At 48.0% G+C, this 19,933-nt stretch overlaps 11 protein-coding genes; 7 read left to right on the forward strand and 4 right to left on the reverse strand.

The window, feature by feature from the left end:
• Positions 1 to 99: 99 nt before the first annotated feature.
• Positions 100 to 2,944, forward strand: FFUJ_10268 (related to thermostable alkaline protease precursor; the record flags this gene model as incomplete). XM_023569032.1 has 5 exons in its annotated part: positions 100 to 169; positions 268 to 338; positions 385 to 893; positions 946 to 2,263; positions 2,315 to 2,944. The coding sequence occupies 5 exons, from the start codon at positions 100 to 102 to the stop codon at positions 2,942 to 2,944; spliced, it is 2,598 nt and encodes an 865-aa protein (XP_023436303.1).
• A 69-nt stretch (positions 2,945 to 3,013) lies between these two features.
• On the reverse strand, positions 3,014 to 3,844 carry FFUJ_10269 (uncharacterized protein; the record flags this gene model as incomplete). The annotated part of the gene is made up of 1 exon (XM_023569033.1): positions 3,014 to 3,844. The coding sequence occupies one exon, from the start codon at positions 3,842 to 3,844 to the stop codon at positions 3,014 to 3,016; it is 831 nt and encodes a 276-aa protein (XP_023436304.1).
• An 862-nt stretch (positions 3,845 to 4,706) lies between these two features.
• On the forward strand, positions 4,707 to 5,825 carry FFUJ_10270 (monooxygenase; the record flags this gene model as incomplete). XM_023569034.1 has 3 exons in its annotated part: positions 4,707 to 5,442; positions 5,493 to 5,590; positions 5,643 to 5,825. 3 exons carry the CDS (start codon positions 4,707 to 4,709, stop codon positions 5,823 to 5,825), a joined length of 1,017 nt encoding a protein of 338 aa, XP_023436305.1.
• Positions 5,826 to 5,865: 40 nt separating this feature from the next.
• FFUJ_10271 (related to formaldehyde dehydrogenase) lies at positions 5,866 to 7,068 on the reverse strand (the record flags this gene model as incomplete). XM_023569035.1 has 4 exons in its annotated part: positions 5,866 to 5,968; positions 6,014 to 6,065; positions 6,117 to 6,895; positions 6,950 to 7,068. 4 exons carry the CDS (start codon positions 7,066 to 7,068, stop codon positions 5,866 to 5,868), a joined length of 1,053 nt encoding a protein of 350 aa, XP_023436306.1.
• Positions 7,069 to 7,385: 317 nt separating this feature from the next.
• FFUJ_10272 (related to oxidoreductase, short chain dehydrogenase/reductase family) lies at positions 7,386 to 8,288 on the forward strand (the record flags this gene model as incomplete). Its single annotated transcript, XM_023569036.1, has 1 exon — positions 7,386 to 8,288. The coding sequence occupies one exon, from the start codon at positions 7,386 to 7,388 to the stop codon at positions 8,286 to 8,288; it is 903 nt and encodes a 300-aa protein (XP_023436307.1).
• Positions 8,289 to 8,512: 224 nt separating this feature from the next.
• Positions 8,513 to 9,535, reverse strand: FFUJ_10273 (uncharacterized protein; the record flags this gene model as incomplete). The annotated part of the gene is made up of 1 exon (XM_023569037.1): positions 8,513 to 9,535. The coding sequence occupies one exon, from the start codon at positions 9,533 to 9,535 to the stop codon at positions 8,513 to 8,515; it is 1,023 nt and encodes a 340-aa protein (XP_023436308.1).
• A 1,044-nt stretch (positions 9,536 to 10,579) lies between these two features.
• FFUJ_10274 (related to transcription activator protein acu-15) lies at positions 10,580 to 13,317 on the reverse strand (the record flags this gene model as incomplete). XM_023569038.1 has 5 exons in its annotated part: positions 10,580 to 11,073; positions 11,125 to 11,360; positions 11,438 to 11,848; positions 11,911 to 12,984; positions 13,043 to 13,317. 5 exons carry the CDS (start codon positions 13,315 to 13,317, stop codon positions 10,580 to 10,582), a joined length of 2,490 nt encoding a protein of 829 aa, XP_023436309.1.
• A 1,093-nt stretch (positions 13,318 to 14,410) lies between these two features.
• FFUJ_10275 (uncharacterized protein) lies at positions 14,411 to 15,798 on the forward strand (the record flags this gene model as incomplete). XM_023569039.1 has 4 exons in its annotated part: positions 14,411 to 14,569; positions 14,634 to 14,785; positions 14,849 to 14,976; positions 15,035 to 15,798. 4 exons carry the CDS (start codon positions 14,411 to 14,413, stop codon positions 15,796 to 15,798), a joined length of 1,203 nt encoding a protein of 400 aa, XP_023436310.1.
• A 579-nt stretch (positions 15,799 to 16,377) lies between these two features.
• FFUJ_10276 (uncharacterized protein) lies at positions 16,378 to 16,740 on the forward strand (the record flags this gene model as incomplete). Its single annotated transcript, XM_023569040.1, has 1 exon — positions 16,378 to 16,740. One exon carries the CDS (start codon positions 16,378 to 16,380, stop codon positions 16,738 to 16,740), a length of 363 nt encoding a protein of 120 aa, XP_023436311.1.
• A 1,038-nt stretch (positions 16,741 to 17,778) lies between these two features.
• On the forward strand, positions 17,779 to 18,595 carry FFUJ_10277 (dienelactone hydrolase family protein; the record flags this gene model as incomplete). XM_023569042.1 has 2 exons in its annotated part: positions 17,779 to 17,993; positions 18,055 to 18,595. The coding sequence occupies 2 exons, from the start codon at positions 17,779 to 17,781 to the stop codon at positions 18,593 to 18,595; spliced, it is 756 nt and encodes a 251-aa protein (XP_023436312.1).
• Positions 18,596 to 19,015: 420 nt separating this feature from the next.
• Positions 19,016 to 19,801, forward strand: FFUJ_10278 (uncharacterized protein; the record flags this gene model as incomplete). The annotated part of the gene is made up of 1 exon (XM_023569043.1): positions 19,016 to 19,801. The coding sequence occupies one exon, from the start codon at positions 19,016 to 19,018 to the stop codon at positions 19,799 to 19,801; it is 786 nt and encodes a 261-aa protein (XP_023436313.1).
• Positions 19,802 to 19,933: the final 132 nt, after the last annotated feature.

The following is a 19,933-nucleotide window of genomic DNA, read 5'->3' on the forward strand; positions in this document are numbered from 1 at the left end:
TATCGTCACGTGAGCTAAGCTACAGGGATACTCAGCCGCACGATCAAACAGATCATCAGACCTCCACTCTACATAGCTCAGCCTTACGGAGAACAAAACATGCCAGTGACGATATGGCGACTCAACGCTTCAGCGTATGCGAAATGGTCGCTGAAGTGGCTAAAGAAGTGTACGCGCTGGTGATGGAGTGCGGGATACGCCAGAGAGCGCGGCTCGCGGGGGAAGTTGGAACGAGGCTGGGCCAAATAGCTCAAGAGTCATTCGCAGGCTACGAGCTTGACGATGCGGCTGAAGAAGCTGCCGCAGTCTTGTTGCATACTCTGCTTGAGATTTGCCTGGTGGGTTGCTTCCCTCTGTTTTGAGACATTTCACTCAGATATCTAGTTTCCAACTCCAGCGGGGAGCCAGACCAACCCTGGTGAGGACTACACGCGCATGGTGACATTGGCAGGGCCAGGTAACAGGTCGCGATTGAAGAAGTCTATATCCTTGTCATTCATCACAGACAAAACGCTCCCAATCAAAGCCAAGGAACAGTGCGACGCGTTTCTAGCCAGACTCAGCCAAGATGAGCCCAAGAAAAAGACTGGTCTTAACCAAATCACAGCAGGATCGAAGCTGCCAGAACCAGATGACTTTCCTCAGCATGTCAGCAAGAACCTGTTTGAGGCTCTTCACCAGCACGCATATTGTCACCATGCAGAAATGGCACAGCAGAAATCTTGGCTGAGTAAATCCAAGAAGGTGAAGCCCCATCATCATGAACTAGCTCATCCGATCAGACTGCACCTTGATGCGAAGCCACAAATACAGAGCAAGCATGCTCAGTTTGAGGTGGTGATTTCTTCAGAGAATATGAGTTACTGGCAACATTTGTGGCTAGGTATTCCTATGTAAGTACTATCTTAGACGTGGTTCACATCCTATCTTGCTAACCAGATCAAGGCAAACGAAAGGTCGCAGAGGTGGTGTCAAGTTTGCAAACGTTTCCAGCGATGAGGAGGGAGATGGTCAAATCTCTGCTCTGAAACGAATCAACTCGGACTACTTCTGCCAAGTGTTAAAACATCAACTGTTTGCCAAACTCAATCTCAACTTTGTCAAAGGCATTGGTCTTGTATCCCTACCGCCACCTGCTCCTCTTGAGAGATTCTTATGCCCGGGACAAGGGCTTCCACTGTCTCTAGCCATCCAGAGCTATAAGTTGACAGACAAGGACAAGATCTTACTCGCTCATGCTATTGCACATTCTTTCTGGCAGTTCTACGAATCGGACCTGATGAAACACCGCTGGACGAGCGATGATATTTGGTTCATGCATGAGATGGATCACCAGCATTCGCCGAAAGATCTACTTGCACTGCGGGTGTATATGCCACTTGACTTCGAATGTCAACAAATAAACTTGGAGAATGAAGAAAGGGCAATGCTGACGCACCCCTTCCCGCACATTCTTAGCCTGGGACTTGTTCTCCTGCAAATTGGACTCTCAAAGCCTTTCAAGCCTATGACACACCTACCGCTTATCTCTCGACTGAACAGAGACCATGGTGCCGCGAGGCAATTATTGGGTGAGCTGGAAAAGGCACAATGGGCGCGTTCAACACATCGGGATATCTTTGCCAGAGCCGCTGCGAACTGCCTAGATCCCAGAACATTTACCGCTTCTACCCCGAAACCGAAAATAACCAAGAATTCTACTAAAGACGAGCTTGCCATCACCACTGGTGAGGATGGCGTAAGGCGGAAAGTCTATGCTGAGATTGTCGAACCGCTGTCAAAACTCGTCAACATCGCCTTCAAAGCTGACGCAAAATACGTGTCCTACTTGGCGAAATGCAAGGAGGTCGAAACCCATAATAAGCTTCACTCGCAAGTAGCCTCATTCCATACTGGAAAGACAATCGTTCCAGAGGACTGGCTGGACAATCTGAAACATATAAGTATGCATATCATGAATATACGTGAGGCAAAGCCGGACCACGAGTTCAAGCCTGTCAAGGTAGCGGTTTTAGACACAGGGTGTGATGCAGACTTGCCTTTTTGCAAGATACCAAGGAGGAAGAAGTCCATAAGAGCGTGGAAGGACTTTGCCAGTAATGGGGGCGAAGGTACAGGTGCAGACTGTATGGAAGATCAATATGGCCATGGCAGCCTGATGACTCGACTGATCATGGAAGCAGCTCCGCTAGCTCATGTTTATGTGGCCCGAGTTGCCAAGAATACTAGGGACCTCGAGTTCAGCAGTGACCAAATAGCACAGGTGAGCACAATACGACATTGACTGGCAGTCATGACGCTGACCCGATGGTAGGCAATTCGCTGGGCCGGGCTTGAAGCAGAAGTAGATATCATCTCCATGTCTTTCGGCTTCCCACGTGACGACGACGTCATCTCTGCAGCTATAGAAGACGTTGAGCGGAACCGTGACATCACATTCTTAGCCAGCGCAGGAAACAATGCGGCTTATCAAAGAGAAGCTTTTCCCGCGAGACATCGATCCGTCATCTCAATAAGGGCAACAGATTGCCAGGGTACCTTTAACGCAAGCAACCCACCTATAATTGACCGAAATAGTATAGCTCTCGGCACGTTCGGGGATAACTTACCAACACGTCTCAACAATGAGATCACGAAACAGTTTGGCCCTCAAATCTGCCATCCTGGATCATCGATAGCGACAGCGGTTGCTGCTGGTATAGCAGCATCGACGATAGCATACGCAGAAGTTCTCTCGACAGTTCTTCCCATACCGACAGAACAAAGTCCAGTACAGTCTTTGAGGAGAACTGAGGGTATGAGAAGATTGTTGGAAAAGATGGCACCGGACCAGACAGGGAATAATAGGTTTATAAACCCGATATGGTTCTGGAGTGAGAGGGCGGATGCATGGAGGGCATGGGCTGCTATGTATGATGCAGTATCACCATTTATGTACCGATAACATCAAAAAGCATAGCATCAGTATTTATCTACTATTTTAGACTCGTGACATGGAGGAAGAAGCGCAAAACTATGCCTCCGCCAAGAAACAGTACTCCTCATCTCCAAGATCTTCCATCTCATACTTCGGCAGATCCTCCTCCTCCTTCCTATCGGCCTTCAAGACTTCAGCATCAACGTCAGTAACCTCAAAAGGCTCAGGATCAGGGACGGGTCTGCCATGCATGAAGGCCTTTTTGTTCACGAACATTTCGGAGTCGACAGTGCCGCTGCCACGAACTCGGATGGCATGAAGACGGTAAGCGAAAATAATACCAGGGGCAGTTTCGTAGGAGTCGGTCTTGGAACTCTCTTTTCCACTTGAAATACCGGCACCGACTTCAATAGGCACGGGACCTGCTGGGCCCGAACCCGACAGTGAGGTATTATGTCCAATGCCCTTCTCCTTCGTCACCGTAAATGACGAAGTGGCAACTCTAAGTCCAGATACGAAGTAAACCGTCCGCTTTCCAAACACGGCAGAGTGGATATGCTCCTGAACAGCCTCCGTGCTGATAATACTCTGCAGAAACTCCCTCGTAAAAGGCGCCGCCAAAGACCGGATCTCATGGTCTACGGTTCCATACGCCAGCGCATTGCGACGGCTGGTCTCATAGCCAATAGAAGCAGAAGCAAGCTCTACAAATTTGGCAAAGAGATTGACACCAGCTGTTCGTGTGACATCATTCGAGTGAGAGTGGTTCGTCTCGACCAGAGTCTGCACTTCGGGAAGCGTGATTGCGTCGGTGCGGGGTGATGCAAGGGTCTGTGTCGGACGACTGGGATGAGGGATGACAGCGCCAAGCCGGAGGGGTCCGTCAGGAGTGAAGGTGAAGTCGGGGGCGAGAAACCAGGACTTCATGATGTGTGGGACGATGCTTTGATTTTGGAGGACCAGGTGATTAGTGAGCTTGAACATGTAGAAAGTTTCGCTGATAAGATGGTCAGGCTGCGAGGCGAAGAGGCCCCTCATGCAGCCTGATCAGAATCTATTGGCCAACAACTAATTAGTGACTATATCAACATTCAGCCTCATTGTAGGGGCATCTATGAATAAGCACCTACCAGTGACATCTCGTCAAGAATCCTTTTTAATCTCCCTAGATCCGATTGACAATTCTATACGGGATTTCAGATGAACTCACCCTTTAATGTCTTGGCAACAACAATTGCATGAAGTTACCCTATGGTCTGTGTACCCTGGCTAGTCCTAATTCAGTGTGGTATCCCACCCTTTAACCCCTGTCCCAGATCTCAACCGCTATAAAAAGATTTTAACGAAGGTTTAAGGTCCCGCTAAGGGTTTCAGCGTGATGCATTTGGTGGAAAAACCGCCCAAGGCCCCGGAATTTTAATTCTTAGCGACGACTGAATCGCTCTTGGCTTCTAGAAGGAGGAGATGACCGAAAATGTTAGAGTTCGTATTTACCTATTTTAACTTTTTTTAGTAATTTCTTCAACGGCTTTACTCCACTCTCCCGGCTGTGCTTTTTTTTTTTTTTTTTTGTAGTGGACAGCCTCTCCCGTATACTGGCAGTATGAGATGCCGCTAGACGGTAGCTCCGGAAAGGAGAATTACCAATAATATACCGGTACAGGGGACAGGCCTTGCATCTTCTCGCTATTTAAGTTCTTGGACAGTCCTTTAAGAAGTTCAATCAACCAGGCAAGCTTGTCCTTCATTACCAACCAGTCATTCGTTCAACACATTCGCTTTAAACAAAATGCTCGCCCACTCGTTCCTCGCCAGCCTGGCCCTCGCAGCCCTATCCATCGCCAGCCCCGTAGCCCGCGCCCAGGGCTCATGCTCCGACCCCGTCGTTCGTAAAGAATGGCGCGAACTCACTAGCGCTGAAAAGACGGAATATCTCCGCGCTGCAGTCTGTCTTCGCAACCTCCCCAAGAAGGCATACGAAGCCATAGACGATGTCACAACGCGCATGGACGATCTTGTGTACACCCATTTCAGCCTCAACACGGAGATCCACTTTGTCGCAAACTTCCTCCCCTGGCATCGTTGGTATGTCCAGCTTCATGAGGATATGCTCCGCGATGAGTGTGATTACAAGGGTGTTCAGCCATACTGGGACTGGACGATTGACGCCGACAAGAACGACGTTGTCAACTCTCCCCTCTTTGATCCCAAGACTGGGTTTGGTGGTGATGCAAAACTCACTGGCAGTGATGTTCCTGGCTTCAAGCGATGTGTTGTCGATGGACCTTTTGCCAACACGAATCTTACACTGGCTATGGGATGGCCTGACATGAACACCCCAGGCAACCGTCTTCATTGCTTTACTCGCGAGTTCAATGGTGGTCTTGGCAAGGATGAGGATGGAAATCAGATCCTGGGTGATATGCAAGCTACTGCGTACAACTCTCGGGTTATGGATACCATCTACAGCTTTGACAGCTATCACTCCATGTCTGATATGCTTGAGGGTTTACCCCATGCCCAGAGTATGTCATCTCCATGCACCTTCGATCAATACATGCTAACAGGCCATTAGTTCACAGCATCATCTTCGGTGATATGGGCCCCGCTACATCTCCGAACGAGCCTCTCTTCTTCCTTCACCACGCCAACGTTGATCGAGTCTGGGCCAAGGTAAGAGCTTTCCCAGCGCCTTTAATCTTCATATTTACTAACATTGCTCCAGTGGCAAGGTCGCAATGCCACTCGTCTGGCTGACTACACCGGCTTCAACGACCCCAACAAGTGGAACACTGCCGATATCAACGACAAGATGCCTGTTATGCGTCTAGCTGATACTGAGCCTGTTGTGAAGGACTATATGGATACTCGTGCTGGCCCTCTCTGCTACACCTACTCATCCATGTAAAACTGCGATTGGTAGCAATATTTAATACAAGAACACTCCATTATTTCTCTGCATCGAATATGACCTTTTGAGCCTTCATCGAGTCGAACAGCTCGTAGCCCTCAAGAGCATTGCTGAGCGGCATTACCGTCGCGGTCATGAAGCTGCGGTATGTTAGCGCGGTTAAATCTAGCGGTATGGCGACTTACTCCAAGAGATGCTGCTTCTTAGCAAGCAGCTTCAATGAGTCTTCGAAGATGCCTGAGGATAACCATTAGACAGCGGCTTTCACTCCTCGCGACGTAAACTTACTCCGAACAGGACATCTGCCCATCTTGATAGTGAGGTTCTTCCCGTAAGCCTGATTTCCTGTCCACGGAATCTCTCCATTGTGTACACCAACACTAGAGATGATGCCCCATGGTCGAAGAAGCTTGAAGCCCATATCCAGAGCCGAGCTATGTCCAACAACCTCAATGATCACATCAGCACCGCGGCCGTCACTCAATTCCTTGACTCGCTTTTCCAGCTCATCTTTCTGCGTGAGGTAATTCCACGGTTCGGCTCCAAGGCTCTTGGCAAGTGAAAGTCTGGACTCGATACCGTCAACTACGAGAATGGCCTTGGGCTTGTACTCCAGCGCGGCGATAAGGGCACAGATACCCACTGGTCCGCATCCGATCAAAACGACGATGCTATCCTCGACCTGCTCTTTACTCAGATCCTTCAGACCATTAGATGCAGCATAGCAGCCAGTTGGGAAGATATCCGCCATCAGACATAGCTTCAAGTCGTCAATCTCCTCGGGAGCCTTTACGACAGTGCTTTCAGCATACGGAATCCTCACATATTCCGCTTGCGCCCCATCAAGAGGAACGGTACCAAAGAGAAGACTCTTGTCGCATCGTGACGAGAATCCGTGTTTGCAGAAGAAGCACTCTCCGCAGCTCACGGTGAAAGGGCTCACAATCGCATCGCCTGGCTGGAGCTTGGTTATAGCGGAGCCGACTTCATCGACAACGCCAGTGAACTCGTGGCCCATGATGAAGCCGGTTCCGGAAGGTTGATGCCCGCGAAAGACATGGAGCTCGCTGTGAAGTAGTAAGTAGTTGATAAATAGCAATATTTCGCAATTTCAAGCAAACCTTCCACACAAAGCCGTGTATTTCACTTTGGCGATGATGTCGGTCGGGTCTTGAATTGTAGGTTTCGGCCGATTTTCAAGAGCAACCTGCTTGACCCCTTTGAAGACGACAGACCTCATGGTGGCTGTAAGTGGCCTGTAAGGGTTGAACTGCGTTTGAAATAGTATCTGTAAGCTTAATTACGATTCCAAGAGATATTGTAATATTTTTTCGACATTTCTTTGGGTAGATCAGATCATTGTTAGGGTAGGCACAAAGTATCTACCCCGCTGTTGTCCCATCGGCCGAGACTCCGTCTTCTCGGCATCACTACTACGTATGAGTTATTAACCCATAGCGGCCAAGCGTTAGGATCACAGGTATATAAATTGAACGAATACAGCAATCAAGAAAGCAGGCACCATATTCGGTTCAGTCGCGGTCCTCAAAACCCATCATGTCGGCTCAGGATTCCTCTCTGCGTGAGACTAACTGGCCCACTCTGGCCAAATATGTCTCTACGCATAACGACACTTATCCGTTCATTGATCCATCCAACGCCGACCTGTCAGGAAAAGCAGTCTTGATCACGGGCGCCTCCAAAGGAATTGGAAAGGCGACCGCAATTCGTTTCGCCGTGGCAGGCTGTTCGAAGATCATCCTCGCGGCCCGTTCTGACATGGCCAAGGTTGAAGCCTCCGTCATAGATGCTGCCAAGAAGGCCAATCGGCCCCAACCTCTCGTTCGTTCCGTCGAACTGGATATCACGTCAGAAGAATCGGTGAAGGCAGCCGCAGAGACCGCCGAGGAAATACTCGATGGCAGCCTAGACATCTTGATCAACAACGCGGGCTGTCTTGAGGAGTGGAAGCCGGTGGCCGAGTCTGATCCATCGGAGTGGTGGTGGACTTGGGAGGTCACCATGAAGGGCACTTATCTCTCCGCCCGTTATTTCATCCCACTGCTTCTCAAGTCAGCGACCAAAACCATCATCAATACCAGCAGCGTCGGAGCTCAGATCATCGTCCCCGGAGCATCAGCATACCAGACGAGCAAGTTCGCTCTCTGTCGCTTTACCGAATTCATCGACAAGGAATATTACGAGCAAGGATTAATCGCCATATCGATTCATCCGGGCGGGATTAAGACTGAGCTAGCTTTGAACATGCCCCAAGCGATGCATTCTCACCTAAATGACACGGTGGAGCTGGCTGCTGATACATTGGTTTGGCTATCTCAGGAGCGACGCGATTGGCTGTCGGGTCGATTTATTACAGTCAATTGGGATATGGAGGAGCTAGAGAACAAGAAGAAGGAGATCCTTGAAGAAAACTTGCTCAAGTTTCGTATGACGATCTGAAATTAGCAATACGATATTCCTATGTCAAGACAACTCAGGAGATTTACACTAGTTGCACTTTGGGTCTTACCGAAGTGAAGATGTGTAAAGGGACAAAAGTGGTAAAGTAGCCCGCACATTGGGCTATAAGCCATGAACCAAGAAGAAACCGGGACAAAGATGTGCATTTAGACCACTATCCAACTGAGCTTAGCGCTGATAACATATACTGCAGCTAGTATTGATTAAAGAATCCCAGCCTCTCGATAATATCTCTGAGCACCTCGATGTAGAGGTACAGGCGACTGCGCAATCTTTCGAGGGACAAGTGGATATGTCAGAGGGCTCTTCTCTGGCGGCAAGTGGTGGTATTGACTCTCGATACCAGCCCGAGTCTCGACCAAGCACCAGGTCAACAAATGTGCAACATCTTCTGGGAGGTCGTCGCGAACCAATACGACAAAGTCGGAAAAGTCGAGACAGGGCAATGGCTCAGTCAAAGACGGCCAGAATCCAGCAGGCAATGGATCTGTATTAGGCCGTGTTGACCCGGGGTTGTTCTCATGGAATCGAGCCAATGCGCTGGTCTCTGCAGACAGAGGAACGAACTTGTTCTTCTCAATCACGCTCTCCCACCAGGGCGTCATGATAGCTTCCTGGAGAAGAGCATCGGCTTCCCCGCTCATCACAAGCGCCATGGCTTGCTCTGGGCGCGTCGCTGTGATGTACTGGCCTCCCCAAGAGTTGAGTTCGGCCTCATCGATTAGATGAGCCTTCATCATCTCCGATGCAATATAGCCAATGAAGTTTGTTCCGTCGTTAGTTGATGTAGCTATCCGCAAGGCTGGTTTCTTTTCGCGCAGTTCAGAAAAAGAATGAATATTGTGCTTGGGGCTTATTGCAAAGACCATACGGTCGTTTTGAGGAAGCACTCCAAGCGACCGAAGCGACGGCATAGGTCCATGAGGTTGAAAGATGCCCTGACCTGTAAGAGCCGTCGTCGTGAGTTGGGCAGGTGTTGCAATACAGAGATGTACACGTCCAGAAAAGACATCCGTGATAGCTTCCATCCCTCCATCACGCAAGTTCCACACTGCAACTTGACTTTTAGGTCCTGCACGATCACAAAATTGCTGTGATAGCCAGGAGCAGATACGATGAAAGTTGGCCATGCCCCAGTCTCCTGTGAAGTGGAGCGTCAAGGAGCGCTCAATTCGCGGGCCACACTCATTCTGCTTGTTGAGCTCTCCCAAGTCTGTTGTTGCCATCTTGGATCGCCTTTGCTTTTTCCCTGTTATTGTTGGTACAAGGCATAAAATGGTAGTTCAAGGACGGAGTGCAGGTGGAATGGTGTAATTATAAGGGCCTCGCGGCTGGTCAAGTTCTGTAAGGAGAGACTCCGCAGGACCATGATACGGGTTCTCATCCAACAGCGCACCCGAAGAGCGGGACTTGGTATCGGGATTTCATCCGTGATCTCCGATAAGCTTTGTGGATGGTAGAACAATTTCCCGTTCGGGGCCGGAAAGCGGGACTCGGACAATTTGACAATGTCCGATCCGTGTTTTTATCAGCAAGGATTTGGCTTCATAGTTGTTTCCGAATCGCTAGCTGGGAAGGTGCTTAAGGTTCCGAGGGGAAGGATTAATCGCAAAGTATGGCGAGGTGAAGGTCTCCAGTAGATTAAAATCCCGAATAATGGTTTGTATTCCGACCTATCTGGTCTGGACTACGGGACTAGGACAGCTAGACAGAGTATCAATGCCGCATAACTCGGCGTGCTTAGTCTATTGGCAAAAGGCGGTTAAGAAATAGGAAGCCAGGGAAGCAGAACTAGATATTCCGAACTCTTCGAGAGAACAATCCAATTCAAATCGGCATAAGCACGCACGAGGACGAGTTCGATATCAAGTGGGCTTAGCATGCCAGCAAATTGCAGGGTTTATTCTGGATATGTATATTATTTTGCCAAACGCTTCAGACCTAAATTACTTCTTAATAGTGATACATAGCGATCTGAAATGTCTCTCTGAACCGCCCGATAATGACTTGTCCGAATATGCATATCGAAGCTACTGCAGGCAGCAACGCGCACTCCTTTGGAACAGCTTCAGACACCCCAATCCCCTCGTACCTTAGTCATACGGTCTTCTGAGGACGAGAGGAGATTTCGTAAGTGCTGGGCTAAAGATAAGTAAAGTCAGTTTGATCCGGTTTCTCCTACACAGCTACTCCTATTCATGACTTGAGCACATGAGTTAATAGTGCGGGGATGATACATACAGGACGAGTGATTAGATGGAATCACTCTTTTATATGGATATGCTTCCAGCATCCATTATGCAGAACTCGGTAAGAGTCCAAAGCTGGTCGTCGCACAGTAATGTTTCAAGCCCCGCGTTGCTAGACTCGTTAGACGGAGCGCACCAATCGTTTCCTGACCCAAGAGACATATCTGGCTCTGGGTACGAATCTGTGATATGGTGCTCAATCATCTCTTCAATTGTCTGGGACTCTAGCCGCCCCAGGTTGCCTGTCCTATCTGACGTCTTGGGGATGCTAGAGTCACTTGACGATGCTGAAGAGCTTGGGGTGAGAGAATTGGTGATGTGAGGAGGTCCCTTGAAACCTGAAAGGCGTTCCAGCAAGTGAAAGTAGCGAAACATGTCCGGGTTATGCCTGGACATTCGGCAAAAGAAACTCTCATAAGCCCGCCATGATTCTTGAAGGTTTTTGTGATTCAGGTGGCTCAGCTGCGAAGAATGATTATCTGCCGCGACCACAATTATCGCAGCATGATAAACATCTGTAGAGATTTAGCGGGAAGATGCAGTTTGTTCTTGGGTTTCTGGCGTACAGTAACAGCTATACCACGGTGATCCGGGGTGAGTTGTGGTGGTCTGACTGAAATGGTCTATGAGAGTCTGCGCAGTTTCAATACAGACAGTACAGCACTTCTCGATGAATGCGTCGTATGGCTGAGACGAGAACGTTCTGGGCTCACCTACCCAGCTGACCTTTGTTCGGGGATCAGCTCGCTGACAGAACTCAACCAGGAAAGAACGATATAATAATAACCGTATGTGCAGGAATCTATCAGCTCATAAGGCAATTAATTAGAGTCGGGAGTGGAGGCAAGGGTGCAGAAGAATCTCTCTTCGGCTTCTTACCTAGATCGCAAAACGTGTCTTTGCTGTGCAAGTATGCTCCCGATATGAGTCTTTGTTATGTCACTTGACAAACGAAGCACTTCTGGCAATTCGGCCTCGAAGCGGTCTAGCTCATCGTCAAACGCCATAGTACTAGAAACATACTTCCTATAGCGTTTACGCTCATCGAAGCCAGTTCCCTTCTCGACTTCAGGCTTTTTCCAGGGGTCATATATGTGACCGAGAATCTGACGGAGAATATGGCTGAGTTTGATGGATTCTGCGAAGAAGGTAGCTGCCGGAAAGTCGTTCTTATTACCATCACAGCTAGCAAGGTTCTGTGTACAGAACTTCTCGTCTGATATGGAGGGAAGGGGAGCCGTCGATGCCATTGAGTATGAGATCGGTCGACCGGTTAGCATGCCCAAGACACTGCAAAGAAGAGGCTAGTCAGCAAAATAGGTAACAGGATACAGGACGAAGGATTCTCATACGTGTCTAGAGATACGCAGCTGTGCCACACGCGCCGCCTGACCTCTCGTTCCAACTCAGAAGTACCTGTCTCGTTCATTGCTAAATGCAGGCCCAAGCTCTGAGCCATGCGGTACGCCATACCGGCTACATTCCAGCAACGGCTAGGGAGATTTGTGCTCTGAAGATACCGTGCGAATATCAATAGTGCTTGAATCAAGGAAATGTTAGCATTATCCAAGAAATCAAGATGCATAAGATGCCTGGAGCGCCGAAGAAAAGGAGTGGTCCTCTCCTTGCGGTCGTGGGCTGAGCCGTCAGTGAATTGAGTGGCGAGGGCAAAGACTGCATTGAGTGCGCAGTAGAATACAGGAACTGGACATTGCGAACCGCCAAGTCCAATTCCTGTGAGATGAGGCATGTTCTTGATCTCAGAATCACTGAGCCAAAGGCGGTTATATGCCTCCATCAGAGTCTGCCAATGCAGAAATGGGTAGATGATCTGTACCCTCTCTCGATATATGCACAGGAGATTATCAGCCACATGACGTGGTGGGAGATGATACTCATCTGTATTTGAGGAACAAGGAACCGAGAAGCAGCGCCGTGTTGATGGCGGGGAGGGATGAATAGCAGAGTCTTGCTTGGAATCTCCTGGCGCGGATGGTCGTCGATCAGGATGTAACATATCGTGAAGCAGTGAGGCTGCTGACGGCTTCCCATAGAACTCCCTGGAAATATGAGTCGACGCCTCTGTTGTTGGGAGAGCCATGCCCATGGCACTTATATCACCAAGGTCCTGGCCCGACGGTAGGCTACCAATGTTTGGACTGGTATCTTCGCTCGCGTACGTGGTGGACAAACCAGTAGAGGGATGTGGGAGGATCCGTGCTGGTACGAGTATCGAGTCCGTGGTACATCGCTGAGATGGAGAAGGGGAAGGGCCAACGTTGAATGCCGGTGGAGATTGTACCAACGGCAAACTTTCGACGAAGCCTGTACTAACTGTGATATTTTCTGTCGATGGTTCGGGCTTTGTTTCGCCATTTGCTTTGGCCTCGAGGCTGGCCAAACGATCGTGGAGAGAATGTAGAACCCTAGTGCTAGCCATAAGAGGATTACTCTCCTCTAAGAGCGTATATAACTGGCGCTTACCGTCTACTACCAGTAAGCCTTGAGGCTTCAGGCAAGTAGATGCAAAGCTTCTGCCTCCGCTTGCATACATTGCACTCGGGCCGCAGTCCATCACATCGCACTTTTCTGGATCGGCATTCCTCGCACGCCAGATCGACTTTCTGCTGCTTGCGAGGGCGGACAATACTATTTTCTGTGCGTTTCGCAGCGTCTTTAACGATCTTTGACGGAGGGATATCCTGTCGTGGGGGACTCTTGTCGCGTTCTTGGGTTTGGGTTCCGGGTGGTGAATACATCGCTTTCGGTCGTGTGAAATGGAATTACTGGCCTAGAATAGGAATGAAATGAATATCAGCTGCCGTATGATTAGTTGCTTGTGATATCTGTTGCTGTAAGGTGTCGAGCAAGATTCTGTGACCAAATGCAATCACAACACGTATGGCTAGAGAAATAGAGGAAAGTGTCCCAACCATCCTATGTCGAGTAGATCTCGGCTCCTGCTTTGAGCCTATTCCATATCGAGAACTGCGGGGTGATCTATACGCCCCATCGATATGATACGTACGGATCAGTTGAAACCGTTGCGGGGCTGACAAAAGAACATTGCAGGATTCAAAGGTATCTGCTGATCGTACATGCAGACATTTGAGTTCATTTCAGCTGTTAAATTCAGCCATTACCGTCTTCGGCCTGAAAGCCTAGTGTTATATGGCTTCGCGCGACGAGGATACATTGATCAAGGCTGCTTAACCTTTTGGGGGCAGTCATAATGACCTGATAAGGTAACGGATCTATTTAGGCCTATGTATCGTGTCGATCGGGGCCATGCAGTTCTCAAAGTCTAAAGCTAACAGCATTGGGCCAACTGTGCAGTACAAACCAACTGTAATTCAGGTGTCACATCGATCAGTACAACGCTGAAGTTGTTGCCTCTGAAAATGTGTCATTAGTCTTCGATATTTGATGTTTACATAAGTGTCCACTCTCGGACCGCTCCCTAAAAGTCCGTCTTTGGACGGAGAATAAACAAATGCCGTTGTCCGTAATAGCGGGGTAAGTGACCGATGCATCGTGGGGATTTTGCGGGGGAGTCTGGGCCATGCCATGTTGGCGTGTTCTTTGAGCTTCTAGGTCGGTGCTCATAGCATGATGACCTGGGAAGTCTAGAATATGTAATGGCATGAACAAAGGAGGTCCCTCTGCACGGAGGACTTTCCGGGACCTGACTCCATATCATCGTGGCGAGGGCCGACGTTGCGTACCTCAAAGCAGTAAGTACCTAGTTTTGCGAGGACATACATAAATATCACATTGCACGTCGTAGACGATATACATTTGCAATTAACTATCTTTCAAATTCTTTATTCTTTAAACATTTATTGAATCACAATGAGCTCCTCAAACGACTTCTACCCAGCACCAGTATATCGCTTGGATAAGCAGCAGGACGAGCCAGCCCAAACCCTGGACGCCCTCCTCAAGAAGAACCATCTAGCCCACGCTGTTCTTCGTAACCCGAGATTGCTTTTCCACAATCATATACCTCATGTAAGTCTCTGTGCTTAGACAGCTAATGTGTTTGGGTAATGCTAGAACTTGACTATAAAAACAGGCTCTAGGATCCTCCTATCTTCTAGGAGCAAGCACTGCCAAATTGCAGGAGATCTACCATGCAGAAGAGCCTAACCTTCTTGCCGTCGATGCTGAGGTAGTGAGGTATACTATCGTGGCTGAGAACTGGCGGGACCACCTTGGTGATAAGAAGTACATCAACTCCACATTTAGAGGTATCTTATGTGATATGAATTGCTAATAGATCTGTGACAGATATACGGCCGCATATGTTGATTACTTCGACGATCAGATAGAAAGAAATGGTGGAGACTGGAACAAAGTCGTCCTTGATCATCTTTTCTCTGGAAAGGAGCCATTGGTTAATGGGTTCTGTGGCGGACGTGCGTTATTCTTCTGTTGGTGAACCGTTTTCTCAATATGTACTAATCAGAAGGTTAGTCGGCCATCCATATATTCACCTTGCTTATGGGTATGAGTTCAACAGCAAGGAGGTCATCTCAGAGGCTTTAAGCCTCGGATGTACCGAGTATGATCCCGCGCACAAGTTTCTGGACGATGCGTTTCCAGACAATTCAACATACAAGACAGCAAGCCTGGAGGAGATGCTTATCAACATCCACAACGACAAACGCTTTGATAACTACTCTGATGATCCAGGATTCGCCAACGTCTTCACTTTACTCAGTAAGTATGAGTCGGAACTGTTGGAGCATTGGAACGCTTTGGTGGTCGAGAACACAACCATTCAGTTTAAGGACTGGCTGAAGACTTCTGCGATCCTCTCTCTAAGCACTGTGGATGAGGAGGGGAACTTTGACTTTTTCTTGGCCCATGTCTTAACCGTCGGTCACGCTCTTCGTATCCTGCTTCCAATCATGCCAGAGGATAGGAGACTTACCATGATGAAGCAATTTGGGTTGTTCACTACCATTACGTATCTCATGCAGCTGCGCCCGAGCTTTGGGGTCGAGAAGATGAGGCCCTTGAACTCGGACAATAGCAGCTGGGAATCTATCTCCAAGAGGGCCTTGGAAAGCAAGTGGAGCACCGACATGCATTGGGCAAAGGTGATTCGCGCTTTGAAAATGGTTGAGGAAATTAGAGGGTCTGAAGATGGTTTATATCAGCAAGCGGCGGCCAAGTTCTTAACCGAATTTAACGGTTGGACTGGCTTTGGGCTTGGCAGTGATGCAATTGTCTAACTTAAATACTATTGCCTTTAGGTATATCTGTATTACTTATGCTTACATTCTAAGTGTTTATCTAACTGTACTGGACCTCAACTTATGTTTCTCTTCCTATATTATTCTACAGCAATATAACTTCCAATAATTAAATTCCTTTATACAACAATTTTTTTTTCTGGTTTATTCTTTGAAGCAGAGCCTTTATAACCTTTTTCCGAGGTCCCAAATCCTCCCTGCTAACTTAAGCCTTTAGCCATAAGTCCCAACTGCATTTCCGAGGCTTCTAAGTCCATATGCTCGGGCACGATTTGTCACGTGTGAGGCGCGCGATGTGAGCCGTTGGATGTAGAGTCTATCAACTCGGAATAACGATTTTTCACTATAATGCAGAGCAGCCGAGGTGGCCCAGCAGCTTCGGCTCGCGCAAAGTTCGCAAATATCCGTCGCGGAAGTGGCTCCGACGTCAAAGGCCAGTGCAAAGGCTATAAAGGATCTCTTGATAGCACTAGAATGTATATTTCTTACCCCCAAGCTTATATCTTATACAGTCGTTCGATCTCCTCTTGTTATCTCTTGAATTCTCAGCTATTCAATATGGCAACCTCACACCGGCGAATTGCTCTCTTTGGCGCGACTGGTGGCACTGGTAGTGCTACAGTCCGTTCGTTCATCAAACGCCAGGGGTTTCGTGATTCCGTGGAGCTGAGACTTATGGTACGCTCCACGGCAAAACTATCTCGGATGATCCCCGAGTTGACGACATACAAAAACATACATGTCTTTCAAGGACAGATTACCGACAAGGCCACCGTGGGAGAGTGTTTGCGCGACGCCGATACCATCGTCTGCGCTCTTGGAGAGAACAGCAACATAGCCGGTGTGAAAGTGCTACAGGATCTCTCCAAGACAATTACTGAGGTGCTTGATGATATGAAACGGTCTTCTACCAGGGAATGAAAGAAGCCCCGATTAATTCTCTTGTCATCCTCCACCTGGAACACCCGATTTACCGCACAAACGCCGGCACCTCTCCTCTGGCTCATCAAATCAGCATTCTATCATCCCTACCTAGATCTACGAATGGCTACGGCACATCTCCAGGCTTCGTCGGACCTTATATCACTCCTGCTGGTACAGCCCGGGGCTCTTGTTTACGACGAACCCTCAGGTGCAGTGATTAGCACGGAAAAGGCTAGCGTGGCCTGTACATACGTAGACTTGGGTGAGGGTTTCGTTGAACTAACCATGGAGGATTCATACCATGACCTGAATGCCACTGGTGTGTCAAGTAAAGGTGGAGATAGTTTTGTTAGGTATGGACCTGGTATGTTGTTGAGCATCGCGCGGGGGTTATCTGAAGGGTATTTGCCAGGATACTGGATGGTTAAGAATGTTATAAAGAAGTAGTTAACTATATAATATTTTTTATATACTTATAATTAATTTTTTCTATATTTATAGCTACTTAAACTACATATTTTAAAAAATAGTAGTATTTCCTTAATAATCTTTTTTTTATATTCTCTATAAATAGGTACCTTAGCCTTCTTAGTAATTAATTAATTTTGGCTAGTTAAAGGAGTACTGTGTAGTCGGCCTTTTTCCAAAATGCAAAAGTCCGAAACTCTCGGTTTTATTCCTTCTCGGAACCAGCCATCCGAATTGACGGTAATGCTAAAAGACCTTCGTAATCTCGGGGAAAGGAGATAATGAAAGTCCTCCTTTTTTTCTCGGGCGGAACTGACATATCGGAGTTTACGTACTCCCCGTCAGGGTTCTGAATGCGGCCATCTTAGGGTGACCATGTAGCGACTGAGTCTGATCTTTGCTTGGCAGAGAGTTTGTCTCATACCCCAAATTCAGGCAACACTTACGAGGCTTCCTTGAACGCTCTTATAACAAGGGCCTAATAGAAGTACCCAAATATGATATCGTACCGGATTCTTCACTCATCTTTCTGAAACTCTATTATTCATCCTTTTCATCGCTTTCATCATGTCTGACTGCTGTCTCAAGGGATTTCAATGGAAGGCTAAGCCTAAAGGCAGAAACAACACTGTTGCCGAGATGAACTGCTATGTTTCTGGCACAAACAAGGATGTTGCCGTCATAATCGTCCATGACCTTTTTGGTTGGACATTCAACAACACCCGAATTCTAGCCGATCATCTTGCTCAAGAGGTTAATGCTACTGTCTATGTACCAGACCTGTTAGCTTCCCTGTTTCAGAAATGGCAGAGAACTTTTTGCTGACCTTCTTTGTCCTTCTAGTTTTGGTGGAGAGGTAATCCCGACTGAAATCCTGTATGACAAAAGCCGAATGGGCGAATTCGACCTGGGTGCATTTTTCAAGCGCAACTCCAAGACTGTCCGAAGACCAGAGCTTGTTAGATTTGCCGAAACCTTGAGATCATCTTTTTCTCGGATTGGGGCCGTTGGGTACTGTTTCGGTGGATGGGCTGTCTTTAATCTTGGGGCTAAGGAGTTAAGTCTTGTTGACTGCATCTCTACTTCTCACCCGTCATTTCTTGAGAAAGAAGAAATTGCAAATATCGGCGTCCCGACCCAGATTTTGGCTCCCGAATTTGATCCCCAATTTACCCCAGAATTGAAGGCATACGCCAACGAGGCTCTGCCGATGACTGGGGTAGCATATGATTACCAGTATTTTCCTGGACTTGAGCATGGTTTGCTATCCGTGGAGACGAGAGTAAGCCGGGCGAGAGGGACGGAATGGAAAGAGCCAAGAATGCAGTATCTTTATGGTTCCGACAGTGGCTTCACGGGGCTTGATCAGTCAATATCGGATTAAGTGTGATAAGTTGTACCGAATTTTACCTTGGAATGGAAACTTATTTACACTGTTGAAACTGCTTTAAAGCTATTGCTCCGTGAAAAAGATAGTAAACATTAATTGACGTCGTATAGTTTCATATGAGTAGAGCTTAAGTGGAGTTACGAAGGGTACTAAGCATGTTAGTGGTTCGAAGAGAGTCGACACAGTTGGCCATGAAGTTGTTGTTGAAGCTAGGCTAGTTGTATAATGGAAATGGAAATGAGCCAAATGCCGCAGACAGCTCCGCCGAATAGCTCGGAGGGGATTTCCGAACTGCATCTAATCCGAGCTACAAGTGCATAACGTCGGTCACGACTCAAGCCGTATAAATATAGCTTCTCCTATACAGAAGTTTTTCTACACAAACTAAACATTCTAAATACCTTCTCGCTTCCGATGGAGCCCGCTGCGATACTCCAACTGTGTTACCGCAAGTTTGTTGACGGTTGCCACATTCTGCACCATAATCAAGTTCTCGATGCTTACGGTCACCTGTCGTTCAGACACCCTATTCACAGCGATGTCTTTATTATGTCACGCTCCGTAGCTCCCGGGGTAGTGTCCTCTCCAGCAGATTTGATAGAGTACAGAGTGGACGACGCGGAGCCAGTCGAAGAAACATCCCTCAAAGGATATGAAGAACGAAGGATCCATTCAGAGATCTATAAACGCCACCCAAATATCCACGCTGTTGTACATAGCCACTCAGAGGAAGTGGTTCCCTATGCTATCTCAGGCGTCCCACTAAAAGCTTGCTATCACATGGCGGCTTTCCTCGGACCCCAGGGTGCTGCAGTCTTTGATATCGCCAAACACCGAGATCCTACGCAAGAGGCTGATATGCTTGTTCGAAACAAGCAGACTGGAGAAGCTCTAGCAAAAACATTCGATAACGGCAACAATGTTACACTTATGCGAGGCCATGGCTTCACAGTAGTCGCAGACAGTATCGAAGTTGCTGTCGTATGGGCCACCTATACACAAAAGAACGCAACAATCCAGACAACTACTACTGCGCTACAGGCCACAAATAGGTCAAGCACGGCCTTGACATACTTAAGCGATGAAGAATGTTCGGTGGCGCAGGCGATGTCGAAGAGGACTTGTGAGCGTCCTTGGAAGCTATGGACCCGAGAGGTTGAATCTTGTGGGCTTTATGTAAATAGTGTGTTAAATACTTAGAGGGCTTATTCAATATTATTGGTAAATTCTATTCCCATAACGTCTTATCGTTCTGATCCATAATTAGAAAGCCCGGGATGACAAGGCAATAGACAATAGCTATATCTGCAGATACTGTTATTAGCTTCCAGT

The sequence above is a fragment of the Fusarium fujikuroi genome, chromosome FFUJ_chr10 (assembly GCF_900079805.1).
Source record: "Fusarium fujikuroi IMI 58289 draft genome, chromosome FFUJ_chr10".
Taxonomy (NCBI): domain Eukaryota; kingdom Fungi; phylum Ascomycota; class Sordariomycetes; order Hypocreales; family Nectriaceae; genus Fusarium; species Fusarium fujikuroi.